General features: G+C 35.7%; 4 protein-coding genes across 7 annotated transcripts in view; 3 read left to right on the top strand and 1 right to left on the bottom strand.

Annotated features, from left to right (window-relative positions):
* Nucleotides 1-2380: 2380 nt before the first annotated feature.
* On the top strand, nucleotides 2381-8083 carry LOC107186531 (epsin-2). 4 transcript variants are annotated; one of them, XM_015574422.1, is made up of 14 exons: nucleotides 2381-2409; nucleotides 4449-4515; nucleotides 4582-4674; nucleotides 4752-5010; nucleotides 5092-5291; nucleotides 5368-5416; nucleotides 5525-5687; nucleotides 5797-5926; nucleotides 6010-6042; nucleotides 6148-6235; nucleotides 6313-6434; nucleotides 6522-6813; nucleotides 7090-7266; nucleotides 7760-8083. In XM_015574422.1, the coding sequence occupies exons 3-14, from the start codon at nucleotides 4582-4584 to the stop codon at nucleotides 7888-7890; spliced, it is 1737 nt and encodes a 578-aa protein (XP_015429908.1). In that variant the 5' UTR covers nucleotides 2381-2409; nucleotides 4449-4515; the 3' UTR covers nucleotides 7891-8083. The 4 variants fall into 4 exon arrangements, with proteins under 4 accessions (XP_015429908.1, XP_015429907.1, XP_015429910.1 ...); XM_015574421.1 differs by lacking the exons at nucleotides 2381-2409; nucleotides 4449-4515 and adding an exon at nucleotides 3315-3395; XM_015574424.1 differs by lacking the exons at nucleotides 2381-2409; nucleotides 4449-4515; nucleotides 6010-6042 and adding exons at nucleotides 3315-3395; nucleotides 7428-7448 and having other exon boundaries at nucleotides 7760-7813.
* Nucleotides 8084-11233: 3150 nt separating this feature from the next.
* Nucleotides 11234-11980, bottom strand: LOC107186593 (protein C10). The gene is made up of 3 exons (XM_015574491.1): nucleotides 11769-11980; nucleotides 11503-11679; nucleotides 11234-11411 (listed from the first exon to the last, which is right to left on the bottom strand). The coding sequence occupies exons 1-3, from the start codon at nucleotides 11806-11808 to the stop codon at nucleotides 11278-11280; spliced, it is 351 nt and encodes a 116-aa protein (XP_015429977.1). The 5' UTR covers nucleotides 11809-11980; the 3' UTR covers nucleotides 11234-11277.
* A 380-nt stretch (nucleotides 11981-12360) lies between these two features.
* Nucleotides 12361-13632, top strand: LOC107186462 (nudC domain-containing protein 3). The gene is made up of 4 exons (XM_015574325.1): nucleotides 12361-12473; nucleotides 12602-13187; nucleotides 13276-13464; nucleotides 13537-13632. Exons 1-4 carry the CDS (start codon nucleotides 12361-12363, stop codon nucleotides 13630-13632), a joined length of 984 nt encoding a protein of 327 aa, XP_015429811.1.
* Nucleotides 13633-15846: 2214 nt separating this feature from the next.
* LOC107186569 overlaps nucleotides 15847-18639 on the top strand; it is a 32307-nt gene continuing 29514 nt past the window's right edge. The window contains exon 1 of the mRNA XM_015574464.1: nucleotides 15847-16111. Within this exon, the coding sequence (XP_015429950.1) occupies nucleotides 15986-16111 (126 nt within the window). The 5' untranslated portion in view covers nucleotides 15847-15985. The remainder of the gene's footprint in view (nucleotides 16112-18639) is intronic.

Raw genomic sequence — 18639 nt, 5'->3', positions numbered from 1 at the left:
TGAAAAGCGTTTTGTATACTGTATCGGAACGATCATTGGCCATCGATCGATGTCTGATTGCCTCACTATGAATGCCTACAACTGCTTTAGTGTAGACACATTCGGTCAGACTTAAAACTTTCATGACAAAATTTTGTTCTATTATTTTGTTTTATTTTTTCACATAGAATTACCACCTTTCTACTTGTATCATTATTTACGAGACACCCTATATAAGTATGTTCTGTTTTCAAATACACAGGAAACGTTAAACCCTACTCTACGTTTTCAATATGTTCTATATTCGAATAGTAGGGTGTTCGGAAAATCTGAATCTATTTAAATTGGAAGCATTCGAATAAAGATTCATTCAACTGAACTTTTATTCTGAAATACTTTCTTCATGTTTTACACTTAATGGAGGAAATAAATTTTTGCTGAATCCAAATTGTCTAAAAATAGTCACGAAATATCTAATTTTGCATAAATATTTCCAGTGTGGTCATTACATTTAGGACATCCTACATTATCAACAATTAGAGCATAAACTAGTGACGGGCACCATCGACTAAAAACTATCGACTAAATAGTCGATAGTATGTTGCGACTAAATAATCATTAGTCGATAGTTTAATTTAGTCGATGGTGCCCATCACTGGCATAAACGTTCATGGCGTTTTGTAAATCCGCCATAAGATTATATAAAGAGAGACAACCCTTCATTGACAAATTCCTTGTTTCGGTAAAAAAAATCACGTAGTACGTTTAGTCATTTAAAGTGATGTGAATACATGACGCGTACGCTAGTCAACGAACGGCCTCGAATGTGTCTTTTAAATCCCGCGAAACAGTTCGAATGTTAAATCTTCGTTGGTTGTACCGCGAAAGACGGAACCGAGGAGAAGGAAATATTTTCCAGCGCCATCTTGCCCCGTAGCTCTTAATTCGTCAGTGCCTGTGAATGGACTTGTCATAAGTGTTTTATGTTATTTTGTTCGTTGTTTCGGTTGCAAAAGTTAGTATATTAAATTTCAAGTACACGTCACGGTGAGTAGAACGGTTCCACGTTGGTTCAGCCGATACAAAAGTACGGAAACGAGTTGTCCAGTCAAAACATGCAAACTATCAGTGGTATAGTCCATCGAATAAAAGAGTGCAAGCTCGATTCCACTTGGACGATAGATTAGGAACCCTAGAATATTCTAATTACAATACGTATGGTCCTGTTTTACTTGATATCTTTGATTTGTTGTATGTCAGACTGTGTCTAAGAGGAATTTGAAACAGTGCAAGATTACAAAGTCACGCCCGAGCATGAGAAAGCATAGGTAGAGAGTTTCGAAATTGACATATCATGCATTTTCCTGGACTAGCCTTGCTGTTAAGTCAATGTGTGTATGTACGGTTGGAGCTACTTGAATAATTTAATCTACAAACGTGTTATAAGTATTGAAATATTATGTGTATTTCTTTTGAATACATAAATATTTGAACAGATTATATTCAAGTTCTGAAATATTCGAAGATTGTATTCGTAGATTTGGGTATTTGAATACCTAATGTTATTGTAGTAATAACTGCACGGGTATACAAATATAACGATTACTGCAATTTTTCGAAAAATTTGCTGAGCTGTCACGTAAAATGTTTAAGGTCAATATTAACGTTAAGAAAAAGCTAATATCGATGAAATAGATGCAATTATTTGAACACGGAATTACAATCCTGTTTGATTTTTTGAGGCAAAACATTTCGACAGTTTTAATGTATCGTTTATTCTAAATTTATTAATAGAAAAAATAACGAAAAATACAAAATAAAGATCAATAGTTTCATGGTTAATTATAGGTCTAATACTAGTTAACTGTCTTGAGGAAACCATATGATGACACTCCTGAGTAGATCTAATACATAAATAATTCCTTTGGTATATCATATATTGTGGTACTAAAAGTATTAAACTATTGTTTTTAAGCTGTATTTACCTACAGGAACTTCACTGATAGACAATTCTGTGTTTTACGTAACTATTCAAATAAGTGTTCAAAGTAGATAAGTAATAAGTACATGCGTACATATTATCTCTCACAGGTGTTTTGTAACATCAAGGGCAAAGTTGTAAAACTTAATTAAACCCATTTCATTAAGCATTAACAGTCCGAATTAATTAAACTTACCATGAACAACAGTTCCAACATATTTGAATAATATGGAATAAAGTACTTGCATTAAAATAGATAGTAATTATTCTACTTTGTTGTTAAATGTTTCTTTTCATTATTTCACATTTTTATGTTATATACATATGTAGCGATAAGATAAGAAACAAACATAATGATATTAACTGGCAGATAACAAAGATTTCTTTATTTTTCAGTTTAATAACACATCTTTCTTGAAGAAAAAAATTAAATCCTCCATCTTATCAATGTAAGTAATTCTATTTCTTTTAGTCATTGCATGCGATCTGTTTATTTTTGGACAAGTAGTTTGGTTCAAATTCTTTTTCCTTTAATATAAGAATTTCTTCTTTTGTAATTTTCTTTTAAATTTTTTTGATTGAAACGCTTGCAACAGATTTTGCACTGAATAAGAGTAGTTACAAGGATTAATCTAATACTTTACACTTTTCGAACAATATTACAGAGTACTATATCAGCAAATTAAGAGCAATATTGCACAAAAACTGCAACTTTGATTTCTCTATTAATTTATAGTTGTATTTCTTTTACGATCGCATTTAGCTTTAAAGGAATTGAGTAAGTTTACATAGGTTTTCTGTACAAAGTGGCTTTCCACCAAAAAAATGTACAATTACGCAGTATAAACATTTGCAGATAGTAATATTTTCCTCTTGATAAATATGTGCTTTAAATGTATTCTATTTGTCGTGTATAAGTTACATATATGTCTTTTACATTATCTGTAGAGAATAATAGTAGTTTTTTTCAACTTTTAGAGCAAAATGTTATTACTTTTAAGCCAGTAATTCACAGCTAAACTAATAGTGTACTTGATATACCAATGAAATATGAGTTGTGCCTATTTACTGTTTAAGTATTCTTCGAATGTGACATCATCTATAATACTGCATATTCCATGGCTATGTAAGTCTCATTTAATATGCAGTATTCTGTGCAATATTTATTTGCATAATAATTAGTGTGATGGTTCAAAATATACACAAAGTGCCCTCAGTTAGTTATTTAAATGTTTGCACACTACATAAGAATTTATGCATAGTTAAACAGGTAAATATAACAAATGTTTTTTGCTTATTTAGCGAACTGTCTAATAGTTTAGGATTTTATTCTGATTTAAAGAGTGTTCGGGAGTTTTCTATATTTCTGGACAAGAAATAGCTTCATCGACGACCGTCAGCGGTATTTCGTATGCCGACAATGGCGATGCAGAAGGTAAATTTTCTAAACTGGCCACAGTCAATCAAAATAACACGTGTTATTACCTTACTAATCAGTGATACTATTAGAAAGTGTTTGAGGACGAAATTATGTAGATATTGTATATGTTTTGCAAGCAACCTTACCGAATAGTATACAGGGTGTCGGTAAAAATCATATAATTCCAATAAGTCCTTTTTATCAGAAATGTAATCATACAACGTAGAAGCAACCAAATCGGTCTTAATGGCACAACATCCTGTGTACATAAGAAGATATATGAATTATAGTTCTTTTTTTTAGTAATCAAGTTTTTGCACATACTTGGAATTGTTTGTGTTTTATTTTTTGCAAAATTATAAAACAACAATAATTGTGCACATTATGCAAATCAGTATTGCAACAAATGTTATTTTCAAAGAAGCATTTAATGTTAAGTTTTTTTTTGTAGAAAACTTTAAGATAATTCTCACTGAGAAGCTTGGTACGTTGTGGTGGAAAAACTTTTCTCCTATAACAGAGTTACTATCACAACAAAACTACCAATATTATTTACATGAATTTTTAATCTATGTAATACTAAATGCACCAATTTCGTTGAAACTTTTTATTTTGTGTATATATATATATATGTATATATATATACATAGGCACATCTCAAAAAGAAAGTTGTTCTGTTCCAAAGCTTTATAGATTATACATGGAAAGTTGTTATGTCCTATTGTATTACCTTATTGCATATCATTTGCCATACAATGTTAATGTTTAAGTAATGTAATACAATAGGTAGAATAAAAGGTTTAAACGGGGCACCTTTATTTGTTTCAGTTGCACTTTTACTTTAGCTACTTTCATTCATCATACTATTAACCAGGTAGAAAGTAGTAGCTATACGTTGATTTAGACGTTATATTTACATAACGTAGTTATTACAAATGATTTCTTACTTTTCTACTAATGCATACCTAGCTGCATGGCTTCGGTATGAAGTGACTGCCCATATTTATTGCCAATCTTTCTTTTTATTCATTTGATCTTTCCATGAATATAACAGAATTTATGTTTCAGTTGCATTGGAAATTGTTAGCACATATCAAATCTAATTGACAATAAGTGTGAATGTATATGATGATAAGTATGGGCTTCTAGAAGAAGTATGAATATTATTACCTGCTTGTAATATACAGTGGTCATTTTTTAGATGAGGAGACAAGGTCAGGACGTCATGCAGGTGAATTTGGCAGGTATCAGGCGAGATATTGTTAATCTTGCCCACAACTACAGCAATGCACAGGTAATTGGGCAGCGTGTTATTCTAGTATTTGATATTTATGTGTTATATCTTGACAAAAAATTTGTTACATACTACAGAAAGCTGTACGGAAGGCCACCAGCAACGATCCGTGGGGTCCATGCAGCACGCTTATGGCAGAAATTGCTGACTTAACATATAACGTTGTGGCCGTTTCCGAAATTATGCAAATATTATGGAAGAGATTGAATGATCATGGTAAAAATTGGCGGCACGTGTACAAAGCTTTAGTTCTTTTGGAATACCTAATTAAAACAGGATCGGAAAAGGTTGCACAGCAATGTAAAGAAAATATTTTTGCCATCCAAACATTAAAAGGTGTGTAATCTTGTATGTGTTGTTTATCATATAATATAATATTTCACTAACATTTTGCTTTTCATTACCTGCATCATATAGATTTCCAATATATGGAAGGGTCTAAGGATCAAGGTGTGAATGTAAGAGAGAAAGCAAAGCAACTAGTGGCCTTATTAAAAGACGATGAAAGATTAAGAAATGAAAGAGCTAGAGCGCTAAAAGCTAAAGAAAGATTCGCACAGTCTGTAAGTGGGTTTGGAAGCGATGGACTAGATACTATGTCACCTGTGAGCAATGATGTAAGTGTTGCATAATTAATAGCAAAAGCATTAAATATTGCATATACTTGAAATGTACATGGTTCCGTTGATTCAGTTCCAGGATTGGGAACCGTGCCGTTCAGGATCCGAATCTACACCTAGACGTACGAATAAATATATATTAACATAATACAATGTATATTCTATACGTTGTAGTAAATTAATTATAATTCTATTGACCAACGTCTAATTATAATCTGCACAATATGTAGCTGAATTGGAAGCTGCAAGGCCACAAACAGTGGGAGAAGAGGTATTGCAGTTGCAGTTGGCTTTGGCAATGTCCAGAGAAGAGGCGGAGCAGGAAGAACAAAGAAGACGCAGTGACGACGTTAGACTGCAGTTAGCTCTTAGTCAAAGCCAACAAGATTTTAAGTTAGTAACAATCATCGTGCGTTTTACATTTCATAGATATTATATTCCCGTAATACTAAAAATAAGTATCTTCATTCATTTCTCGCCTAAGGATGCAAATGAATTTTAGAACCCCTCAAGAGAAACAAAGCCATATGCTGGACTTGTTGGACGTTAACCTAGGAGAAGCAAGCGGTGGATCTAATGTACAGACCGATCCTTGGGGTGTACCTATCACCGCACCACCACCTAGACCACAGGTATGTACTATTAAATCGAATGAAATTCGCACATTTGCTTGTTGCATGCTAATTTGATGTACTCTTTGCACGTTCCACAACAGTCTTTGGATTTATCTCAGTTTTATATGTACAAGGTATGTTTGGCTAATAAAGCAAAGGACATTATAGCATTACGTGGTATCTTGATATTTCTTGAAAAATCTATAAATGATACTTATGTATTGGTTGTTGTTTTATAGCCCCAGAATGATCCATGGGGTGTTCCCGCTACGGGTAGTACATCGCCCATGATCGATCCATGGGCACCTGTTCCACCGCAGAGACCAAGTAAGATGAATTAGATTTTACATGGAACATTATGTTTTTGTACTTTCACAGTGGCACACTGTAATGTTCAATTTTAGCTGCTGCGATTGATCCATGGCGAGCACCTGCGCCATCACCTGTACCAGTTACGTCTCCACCTACGTCGGATCCCTGGTTACCGATACCTTCTGGCGCTGAAACTGACATAAACAAAAAACAGGTAAAGTATCATCAGCAATTTAAGGATTTATATGTATATTTTTCTATTCGTATCAAATTGATTTATGTATTCGAATATATTGTTCAGGCTGGTCGGGAAGGAGCAACATCTTCTCCATCTTTCAACAACCCCACTTTAACGCAGAACATCGGTTTCGCAGCACAATCGCCGCAGAACATAGGTTTCAATTTGCCTGTAACTTCGAGTGCTAGTTTTAACACCACGACCAACGGCTTCAACGGTACCGGGCCTAGTTTTAATAATTTCACCGTGGGTAATCAGAACAGTTCTGCAGCCAGTCCACTAAGCGATTTAGACGAATTCGATGTAATCACTAACAGAAATAAGCTTGGATCTAGTCCACAACCAACAAATAATGGTATTATTTCATTACAATGAAAAACAGCGTCGTAGGCGTTGCAGAGTCAAATGTTCCTTCTCTACCACTATTGCTTAGTCACCTGTAGCGACGTATCAACTTACGTTCAATGACCAACGTTGGAATTCTTATGGAATCAAAGCAATTTTACTCAGTATCGGAGAAATGTAGCAATAAGTAAAGAAATGGCATTTGAGTTAGCATTGCCTACAATGTGATAATAAACACTGTACAGGATCAGTTGCGAGAAACAGAAGTATGTAAGAATTATTGTAGGAGGTACGCTATCGCCGGATCCGTTCGATTTGGGAGGTATAGCCGAAAATCTTCCTACGAGTACAGGAGCTATTAAGAAGACACCACAGTCGTTCCTCGGGGAGAACTCAGCTCTAGTTAATCTTGATAACCTCGTCAGTACTTCTGCGATCAAACCGACAACACCAACTCCAGCAGGTAACGTTTCAGTTAATATACAATTCTAGGTAATGCAAAAATTACAAGATACAATTCAATTGAAATCAAACGCGCCAATAAAAAATACTAACAGACTTCAACTTCATTGAAAACGAATAATGCGATGTGTTTTTTTGTAACGTATTCTGTCTGCAAAATAGCATTTCATTGGAAATAAATTCGTGAGTATTCAGGGAGCGATTAACAATTACTGCATGAGTGCATGAATCGAATGTTGCATTAAAAAAAAGTGAGAAAATTATGTTTTCTTTTTGTCGTGAATCTTCTTTTGTAATGAAAACTGGTGACATTATTGTAGGTTTTGATAACATTGTGCATACACGTACGAACATAATGCATTTTTCTTTACAGTTTAATATATGCGTTATCTTTGAAATTCTCGTTACTTGCGTAATTTTCTTTTTGAAAACGTATTACACAAATGTCACAAATGATCGGCGAATGTAGAGTAATGTTGTCAATAATTTTCCAGCAACCATGTCATATTCAGCAAATCCATTTGCGACGGCAACAACACCACCACCCCGTCCTACGATCAATCAGATTCGACAAGATCCTTGGGCAGCGAATACAACTACTACAGCGAATCCGTTCCTCTCGTAGCTCGGCGTTAGAATTGTCGAAGACATCAGTGGAAAAATCAAGAGCACTGTGGTCTAAAAAAGTATTCGTGGTTTTTAGCGGTAACCCTGTACGGTATAAGTTTCTTGCTCGCTACGAAGTGGTTTCATTTCAAGACATAGACGACATATACAGACAGCAGAGAGAAAACGTCCTTTCGAATGAAAACACTTGGAACGCGTTAGTTTTAACATTTGAAAGTAACAGTCGACCTCTTTTTACGAATAATAACCATTGATCTGTTACGTTAACCACCAATTTTAATCAATGAAGAATAGGGGTTCCGTTTCAAGGTTTCAAAAATAATAACAGTTGACATCGAGACGTTTATTTCCATGTAGTAACTAAAATGGTCTAGTAAAGATTTACCTTTAATGTGCTTATTGCGCAGAAGTGTTTATGTCCGTTATGATTGAATCGCTTGTTTTTTTTTTTTTTTTTTATCGCGTAACGACGATGAGTAGGAACTATCTAGAGAAGGATAACGATGCGTAACAAACGAGAAATAATGGAAAGATGTAAATCATGTTTAAATCTTCAACGCTTACGCGCTCCCAAGGTATAACTAGATTTTATAAACACCTTTTTCATATATAGTATATTTTTTAAGTACGACTCGATTCGGTAATAGGATAGAATATCATTGAACGATATTTTCGGTGAACTGTAGAAGTAATGCGAAGGGAGGATATAATGGTCGGAGTGTCAAGAATCAGTTTCTTTGTCCTTGTATTTATATACGTGTTTTTCTATGGCTAACGAGATCGTGAGACTGTAATCGTGATTTGCAAAAGTATATTATATCGAACAGGGTTCTTCGGTTTAAGCTGTATGCTTAATGTGATGTGCATCGATCGCGGTTCGTAATAAACAAATGGTACACATTGGTGTCGCAGCAAGCTTTTCAATTGATGAAATCAGTAACGATGTGACTGATAGGTGGAAACATATTTTTGCTTTGCGTGAATTCATGTGAATGTACGGCGACTAGAAATTGCATTTGTTTTCAATTTCTTTAGAGACACTATTGTCATCAATTCTGTTGAAACACAGTTTCGTGAATCGTCGGTCGTTCGATCTAATATGATGAAAAAGAAAAAAATGCGTATAGAAACAACATGTATATAGAATATGTTCTATAATGTTCTAATTATAGAGATCAGTACATCTGTGTTATTAACATTAATGTGCAATCAATTATTAACGCCAGTGGATCATCGTATTAGAACAAACGGCTTTGCAACCACAGTAACTGACAGAACAGAGTTTGAAAGAATATTCCAACAACGAAAGTTCACAAAAAGACACGACTGTGTATACTTTAAATAGTTTCGTGAGGACGGATGTGTTTCGTCACATGAGTTCACATGACGCGACATACACGTGCTTCCACCTAAATACTCGTTTTGCTGAGAGAAATGCGTACGTTGGGAAAACAATGAGCCGATCGTCAATGATTTACTGTGTTTATCAACACCTGGGAGTACTTGCGGAAGAAATAGTCTGAGAGCAGTTCACTGCAAAGGTTACGTCGTCTTTTGACACCGTAAAGGCACACACACACACACATTCATACCAGTCGAATTTACTGAGAGCAGTTCACTGCAAAGGTTACGTCGTCTTTTGACACCGTAAAGGCACACACACACACACACATTCATACCAGTCGAATTTAGTTGTGTGGAATTTCACGCATTTGATTCCGACGACTGTTCAATGTTGTTTGCATACGCTTCGAGCACTGCAGAGAACTAAACGTAGGCATAGGCTGATATGCATTTTCCTACCGGTGAGAAGTCGCTATTATTAAAAGTGGAGCGTTTTATAATTTGACGGAAGCTCACCTGTCGACGCGAGATAGATTGTGTTGGTCGCTAAACGAGAATTCGAGTGATGTTCGTTGCAAAATTTGGAAATGGGTAACCTAATTCGTTCGATAGCCAAATTAATGTACCAACATAATCTGCGAAGAGTAAAGTGAAACGCATTAGCTTTCGTTGTACACGAACCAATTTACGATTGTACCTTGATTTATATAAAGAACCTGAGAAATTGTAAATACGTTAACAGCATATCGTTCCCCAATTGTCAAATCTTTTTCTCCGTCTATACTCGATCGACGGTACAGGATGTACTTTTAACGAAGCTTGAAAGTATTTTCTAAACTCCATTGCTCATTCTTTCCAGTCTTTAAGGAAAATATTGCTGAGTTCGTTACTTTACATCGATATTTTCTACGCTCGACGGAGCACGTTTCCAATCATTGACTACATCACGGAACACGTCGATACGACATCCGCCCCTTTTCAACGACGGTAGTCGACAATCAAAACGCGTATGTATTTATTACTGAGTTCTTTTAAAAAGGGCTACTTTTGCGGATAGTGTCGATACCGACTCAGCATTTCCTTTATTAAAGCAATGTAACGCATTTTACAATTTTTATACGAGAGAAAAAAAAAATTGATTTCGTGCGTTCCACGATTGGCAAATGGGGGAACTGTGTTTTGCCTGCTTCTAAGTGAATCGTACACAATCAGTTGCACGCGATATAAATTCTATCGTAAATGAATGCTGCTTAAATAATTCCATTGTATTATTCTTCGTTAAATTAATCATTTCTGTTTCTTTATGCATTTTCAACATACTTGCTTCGATGATTGAAATTGTATATTTAATGTGTATTTATCCGAATGTTCGCGAAAATATGAAGTTAGCAGTATGTGATAACTCACTCAATACCACTGAAAGTTGTATTACACTGATTTCACAATCCTGTATTCACTGTTTTCGTAGAAGAACTGTTGTATTCAACCAACGTGCCTGTTGTGCGTACCACTTGATGTTGTTACGCTTTTAAAACTTTTCTTTCCGTTTGCAAAACAATCGGGGAATTTGTTATTTTTCTTCTATTTTATATGTGAAAAACAATGAATTTTTCTGTACGTATATACATGGTATGGTGCACGGGCTTCATTTTTACGCGAACAATGGAACACTTTAATTTTTATATACAAATAAATGTAAAAATTTTTAATTTTTCTGAATAAATATTTAATTTAAAGTTCCCTTGTATATATCTTTTCTGTGCTGGATTCAGACAAAGATCTTTAACATTAAAAATATTTATTAAGAAAAGTAATCGAAGACTATTGCAGTAACATTATATTTATTAAGGAAAGTAATCGAAGACTACCTCACTCTACAAGGTGTCTTCATTACTTTCATTTTGTCTGTGGGATGTATCACATAAGACCTATTTATGTTTCTAAATCCAGAACTATTCAGGTCTCTTTGTGACTTATGCTATATAATACAGTAAGGGCTTGGGAATAGAGCAAATTTCTATTATGTGCAATTCATTTTATTTTAAATAGATGCCTCTGTTGAAGAGCTTATAGTAACTGGAGGAAGGAAATATGAACGAACTTGACTGTGTAATTGTGCTATTTCAGGGTCTTCCCTTTCTAAACCCCTGAGTAATTGTGCAAATTGAACTGTACCTGCAACGTATGAAAGAATAACAAATTGTTTGTAAAGAATATTGTAATACATGTAAATTTAAGTTTGGATAAAACACCATGTAAACTGTACCTTCCCGTCCCTCTGGAAATCCATAGTTCTTAATAACATCCATTTGAATTTGTACTACAATTGGAAAAACGAATTGCATCATTTTCAGCATTTCATTCCCTGAATTTTCTTTTGCTTCTGTCAGTTTCTGAATATTCTCTGGTGTATTTAACGCTGTTAATACGTCTGTTAAGACAGCTGAAGTAAAATTAATCAAATCAGCTTTCTAAATGACAATACTTAAATGTAACTCTGGTTATGACCATTTTATTTAGGATTTTGAGTACCTTTTGCAATGTCTGGAGTAAAATTGGGCATAGTGGTCATTGCACAAGTAGACTAGCGTAAATTGAAGAATGAACGAGTAGGTTAAGAAATACAAAATCTTTGTATACTAAGATATTTCACTATCTTAACACTGTTGCATTTCATAAAAGGAAACGCACTTAAAACTTTATCATAACGGCGATGGTCGTTATTTCTAAGATATTAATTTCATTTATTACTGTCTATCACTATTTTAAGGAAACGTCAAACATGATGTACATAAACAATACATCCATTCTAGATGGCGCTCCTTGTAAACAAAGTTACCTCTCTGTCATTCATTTTTAACACATTTTCCAGAAAAAGTAAACACATTAATTATAAAAATTATTCGATAAATAAAGCGTAGTGTCCTTATTTTAGGCAGTAGACGCATACTGTTAATTATTAAATTTTCCCTAACCTTTCAGAAGTGATATACAGATGATAAAAAAAACGATGAAATGGAAATCTTGAAAAGTATCTATTGATGCATTTTGTGGAACATTTAATTATCCAACATTGTTAGGCAAACAATTGTATCATTTGAAGAACGTTTGGAAAGAAACATCTATGACGTCGTACACAATGAACTGTGACCACGATCAAGCGTTTTTACAAATTTTAAAAGAAGAAAAGAATATTACTAACTTTTTAGACGTGTTTTTTGGATTTCTTTACAGATGGTAAGTAACTGTGGATTTTAAGTATTTATAGCTATAGATTACTTGAAAGTTAAAGAGCCTTTAACAGAGTAAACAAATTTCTATTTCTTTGTAACTGGTAAGAAAGGTAATCTATGATTCAATTACAGTACAGACTTTTATGTTGAATCTGGTCCAGATCAGAAATTAGGTTTTCAACCTGGTCTGATAGAGAAACTGGTATTAAATAGTTTTCAAAAATGGAAGAACATTTCTAAATTTCCCAATGTGGTAGATCTGCCAAAAAATCATGACTCTAATGTACAATATAATATGGAAATCAAACACAATGAAATGGGAATTGAAGAAGAAACTGGTCCTCAAGTTGTACAAGAAATTGAAGTAGAAACAAGTACAGAAAATGAAATCTCGGATAGACCAGTTAAACCAGTAGAAAAGGATAGGTCTTCTGATAGTTACAATGGAGCAGTGAGGGATAATTATACGTGGTCACAAACCATTAATAATCTGGATGTGTTAGTTAAACTGCCTAGTTGTATAAAGACCTCAAAAGATCTCAAGGTTCATCTAAATTCAAAACAGATTAAAATAGAGGCAAGAACATCAACACTTGCACAATGTCAGGAAGTGGAAGATCATTCTTCAGAGTGGACCATAATTTTCATGGGAGAATTTAGTTTTAAGGTTAAAAATGCTGAATCTGTATGGACCATAGTACCCGGAGGACATGTCAGCGTAAGTCGAAATTAAATAATGCACAATGTTTTAAAATTGTGCAATATATATAGAAGCTATATATTATGCATACTTTTTGTTACTGCAGATTCATTTCGAAAAAGTTTCCGAAAGATGGTGGGATGCATTGATTGTCGGAGAACCAAAAATTGATTTGAGTAAAATCGATTGCTCCAGAAACTTGGAAGAGATGGGATCAGAGGCGCAAATGAAAGTTCAAGAGTTGATGTGGAATCATCAGCAGAAGCTTCTTGGTAAACCAACTACAGAGCAAATTGTAAGCAATGTCTTTACTCCATTCAATACATATTTAGAAGTAATGTAGCTGTAATCTTTCTTGTATTCCCAGAAAATGGAAAAGATATTGAAAAAGGCATGGGATGCAGAAGGATCTCCCTTCACGGGAACTCCGTATGACCCGTCAACAGTACAATTTAGCGATTGATTAACACGTTTTCATATTCAATTGGTTGCTGTGATTGAATAAAATTGTATATTCATTTAAGAAGTTATGTACAAATACATCTATTTTACTTAATTACAGATTATATACTAAAGATTCCAATTGTACATAGAAATCTGATTATACAAAACTATTCTTTATTAAGAATATTTAAAATTTTTAATATAAATTTGAATATATTAAAGAATGAATAATTATTTCTTCTACTACCAAGCCACGCAGCAAAATTACTACCGGTCACTTATTCGCGATGCTATCGGGGGAACGAGTTCAAAACAAACGGAAATAACGGAACTGTGCCACGATATAATAATTCGTGCGTTATTAGCCGCGCATACAAGATCCTTTTAACACCATTTAACGTCATCGGAGCAATAACATTATTTATTATACGATTCATGAATACTGAATCCACCATTACAAATGTTCCGTTCTATTTAATTATTATAATGCTCTATATATACATTACACAATATCGTTGGATCACAACACCATAGCAAACACATTACAAATATGTCAAAAAATATTAACTAATCCCGATTGTCACAAATACTCGTATTCACTGAATTTCTATAACACGTTTTTAAACACCGATTTACTAGATGTACCGATTACCAAGACACAGACCTTCAAAATTCAGTCTGGCAATTAAGGTCGAAGTGGCGTTGGCCGCGTGAAAATTCCTGATATATACTACCTGCATGTCTGTAATTTCACGAACCCGCAGGTATACGGAGGGGATTCTCACCGTTCGCCGGTTGATGTATCGCCGACAGACAGCGAGTATCTAGCAGGATTACCCCGCGGATCAAAATTACTTGAACACGGTGAAAAAAAAGCTGTATCACGTGATTGCCAAGGTTGCCGAGGATTCGCGGAGGACGCAAAGAATTCCTTGCTTTTCCCCCGACGTCGGCTTCGCGCATCGACTTTATCTCAGCCGTGGTGGGTACTGTCTGGTAAAGGAACAAGGAAGGAATGCTTTATGGTAACAGGTAGGTAGCTTCGCAAACGCTGTTCTCATTTCCTCCGCATCCCCTTAACTTTCGTGTCTCCATTGTTCGTTACTATTCGGAAATCATAAAAGAATCATTAAAATATTCGAATGAATACTCTTTACGAAGTTTAAGCAAAGTAAACGTAGTTACACTTATATTGCACACTTATATTTCCAGTTAAGATGTTAACCGTGTAATTGATAAATGGTACTGATGATTTAATGTTGGAAATTATAATTCGTGTGTCGAGTTATAGAGGAACTGATTCTTCATATATTATTGTTCATTAGAATCACGCATACATGGTAAAGTACATTATAATTATATGACTAATTGTTGAAAGTATATTACAAAGTTAGTATAAAAATTAGTACACCACAATAACAATAATAACATAGAATTTTACTTCAATTACTCATTTTTAATACCTTTTTCGCCCAGAATAGATTCACAAGATCCCCGATTGAAAATAATAATTAGAATAAATGCCTCAAAATCTTTCGTACGCATCGGTTATCACACACATGCGCGCATCGAAGTCTCCAGTCCGCACAGCCTCTAAAATCACCATGTCCACGTTTCGATCCATCATCGAATGCCTACAGACGGCCTTTCGAGAGATAGTTTCTGGTAGGAAAAGCCTCTCGAAACGGATCCACCCACTGGTGCAGGTCCATTATCCCTGCGGAGCATTCCAAACGGATGGATCCATGCTCCATGCATAAGTGGCGTTTGAGCACCGCTGGAAGGTAAAACACAGGTAATATACCTGCCCGGGGGCTACGTGCATCCCCCACCTTCGGTCCGGTTCTCTCTCCTTGGCCGGCTCTCGGCTTTTCTCCGAGGTGAGTCGGGCCGTTAGTGTCGTTGTCGTAGGAGAGAATGGTAGTAATGCGTATCGCGGTGTAACGTGCACCCTGAAGGACGTCGTCATCGTCGAAGAAGCAATTATACACTATCGTGGTCCTATTCTTCTTCCTTTGTAGCACACACACACACACACACATATCCGTGATATTCGTACAAAGAATTCGATAATTTCGGGCAACGTATCCGTGAAGTTGGACCACCGATTCGTGAACGGTTCCGTGACCTGCTGTTTCGTGCTGCATCGCTATCCCGTGGTATATACACACATACACACACACATTTTCCTCTCCTTTTCCACGGATGCCCGACAACCCTCGAAGGACAACGACGACGACGACCTGTTCCATCAGTATCGTCGCAGTGGTGCCGTGTGAGGTGAACGTAACGGAGCGTGGAGTGCGGTCGATAAGGGAAAATCGGTAGAATATAAGAAAGAAGAGGAAGACGAAGAAGAAGAGGACACCAAGATGCCCTGTTCCGCGGTGACGCTGTCCCTCGCGACCATAACCGGTATCATCGCCACCGGGCTACTCGCGATCGCCTTTACCACCGACAACTGGCTCTACACGGAGGTCAAGCGCGCCCAAATCCAGGTTCGTAAGGTCGAATTATTCGTGGAATTTGTACCTTTTTAAATGGTCCCCCTTTCCCCCCCTTCAGATGCGCCAGACATCAGCGAGCGGAATCCTTCGACTGCCACGTTGTGCTCGATGGGATCTGCCTCGACTGGTAACCCCGTTATTTAATGGACACTGTGGTTTTCCTCGTGATTCTGTGTATACATACATGCATACCTTTTTTTAACCCACTGAGTTTTATTGGCGGTTCGACGAATCTGAACTCACGGGTGATTTCATCGGTGAGCTTGCTTCGTCAGAATTACGGTCGTCGTTCGCGGAGTTTGTGTTTGTGTCTTCATACGAGACATTGTTCTAAATGAGCTGGGTAGTTTATTTCTCGAGGCAGGTGGCATGGTTACTGTAGTATGAAATAAATACTAAGAATAGACTAAATAATGATCCCAGAATACATTACAGAACAGATAAAATCGTACAATAATTTCAGAGAACATTCTTATTTTTCTCTTTTAAACTCGTATGTATATTAAAATAGTATTGTCTTAATGACTGGAATATTTGATTTGCAATATTTGTATTGTACTTGTAATGATAATTGATGTCTTATAATTGACTTTTTCTCGGGTACATAAAAGTCTTTGAAAAATAGAGTTCATATAATTTTGTTATAGTCTTTCGCTTCGTTGTTGCCCAGTCGATTCAACGAACTACATAAAGTATGTCAGCCGAGTTTGGTATCCACTTTACACGTGAAATTTAAAGAAACAATCCGTACATCAGATTCGGGCATGCTTCGCAGCATTCTTGTCTCGCATATTCTCGTCAAAATGTCTCTCTGCGTCACGTGACTGGAACCTGGTCCATTTCGGGCAGGTGATATTTAAATGGTAGAACCGATGGGAGAACATCGAAAGAATAAGCACGTCGTCGAGCCTCGGAGATATATTCGTAGTAGAAAAACTGGTTTTCCTGTATCGATAATTGTGTCATCCCGGATACATGCAGTCAGAATTTTCATAAATTCGTGCGTGAAATAAAATTATTATACTCGCGAGAATGTAAGGAAAAAAAACGAAATGAAATCTTTTTAATCAGTGCCAACGATAATATGAGAATCTTGAAAATTATTTAATAATTGGAGATATTAAAATTACGTTGAGTTTAAAGTGTGTAAAACCATGATTATTCACTTTTTATTTGTAATATAAAGCTTCACGAAAGAATTTCAGTCGAGACTGAAGTTTCCCGTGGTTCCCATGCGGCGAAGGAATATCTGAGGAGTTATTCGATTAATAACACGTTACACGGGCGAATTACGGTAAACGCGTTGGAAAGTTCGTTCGTTCCATGGTTAATGCTCTTTTGCTCGCTCGTTTCTACTAATTTCTATATAAAAGGGATCACCTTAAATCTTTATACATTCCAAGATCTTCGTACTGATTAAGAATGCTTAATAATATGTAGTCTTGTTTGAGTAATTAAAGGAGGTGGCCATCTTGAAATATTTTGGACGTTTGACAGTCTTCACGTTATTTCACATAAAAAAAGATAATGCAATGGAAACGTTAGAAGCATTATACATATAGACCTCCAGAATATACAATTTTCCAGTTTCTTCAATCCTATCTGCACCTCTGAAGTTTCAAGATCATTTTTATCTGTAAATATTAAAGTTACCTAACCTCAAAAATCGAAGAAAGTCTCCACATTTAATGTTATTTTGGACGATTTCCTAATATCACGAAGTGGACTTGTTAGTAAAGAATAACAAGCGTTAAGCGAAAGAGGGACGATTAACTATTTTCTCGAAAATGGCTCCATTCTTCGAGCAGCAAGACCGGAAGTGGAATCTCCTCGGCTTCCGTCGTCCTTGTCGCAGGTGAACGCTCGCGGGTCGAAGGTCAAGTTCATCCACGAGGGCCTTGAGAGTCTGCTCGACGGAAGAAGTTCTCACGAGGCATTCGCGAAAATATTCCACGGTGGAAGCCGCGTCGTTGCATTTACAACGGACGATACCGTTCTTCCGTGGCATCCAAGATCGGCACCGGAGAGTTTCGTTAATCTCGATCCTCGCGGAATTTCCATAGAAATTCCTTAAAAAGTAAAAAAAAAAAGTGATTCAAAGGAAACATTTATTTTTGATCTCTGGCAAGTCAGTGTCCTCATCACGACCTTTTCTTATATTGTTCGTAATGTTTCAATCTTTAATTACTTTTTGGAGAAACTCTAGGATGCATCGATCACGCGAAGATGCACTATCTTACTCGCCAAGTTTTTGTCTCTTACAAGACCATTCTCCTTTACTTCCCAATGATCTTTTTTATTGACGATGATTCCTTTAATACACATATATTTTCTTTTCATTCGTTTCTCAGATATTACTTGCGACGGGCAATTCTATTTTCTATTACGATCTAATTTTCGAATCCGATGATACATTGCAGCAGGTGATTCAAGTCTTCCATCTGTTCATCTTCTTGTAAGTACATACCTACAGTGATTTCAGTCCCGAGGAATTTCAGCCAAGGAGATCGGACGGTTAA

This window comes from Dufourea novaeangliae, unplaced genomic scaffold, assembly GCF_001272555.1.
Source record: "Dufourea novaeangliae isolate 0120121106 unplaced genomic scaffold, ASM127255v1 scaffold65, whole genome shotgun sequence".
NCBI classification, from domain to species: domain Eukaryota; kingdom Metazoa; phylum Arthropoda; class Insecta; order Hymenoptera; family Halictidae; genus Dufourea; species Dufourea novaeangliae.
This window is presented reverse-complemented; position numbering and strand designations above follow the sequence as displayed.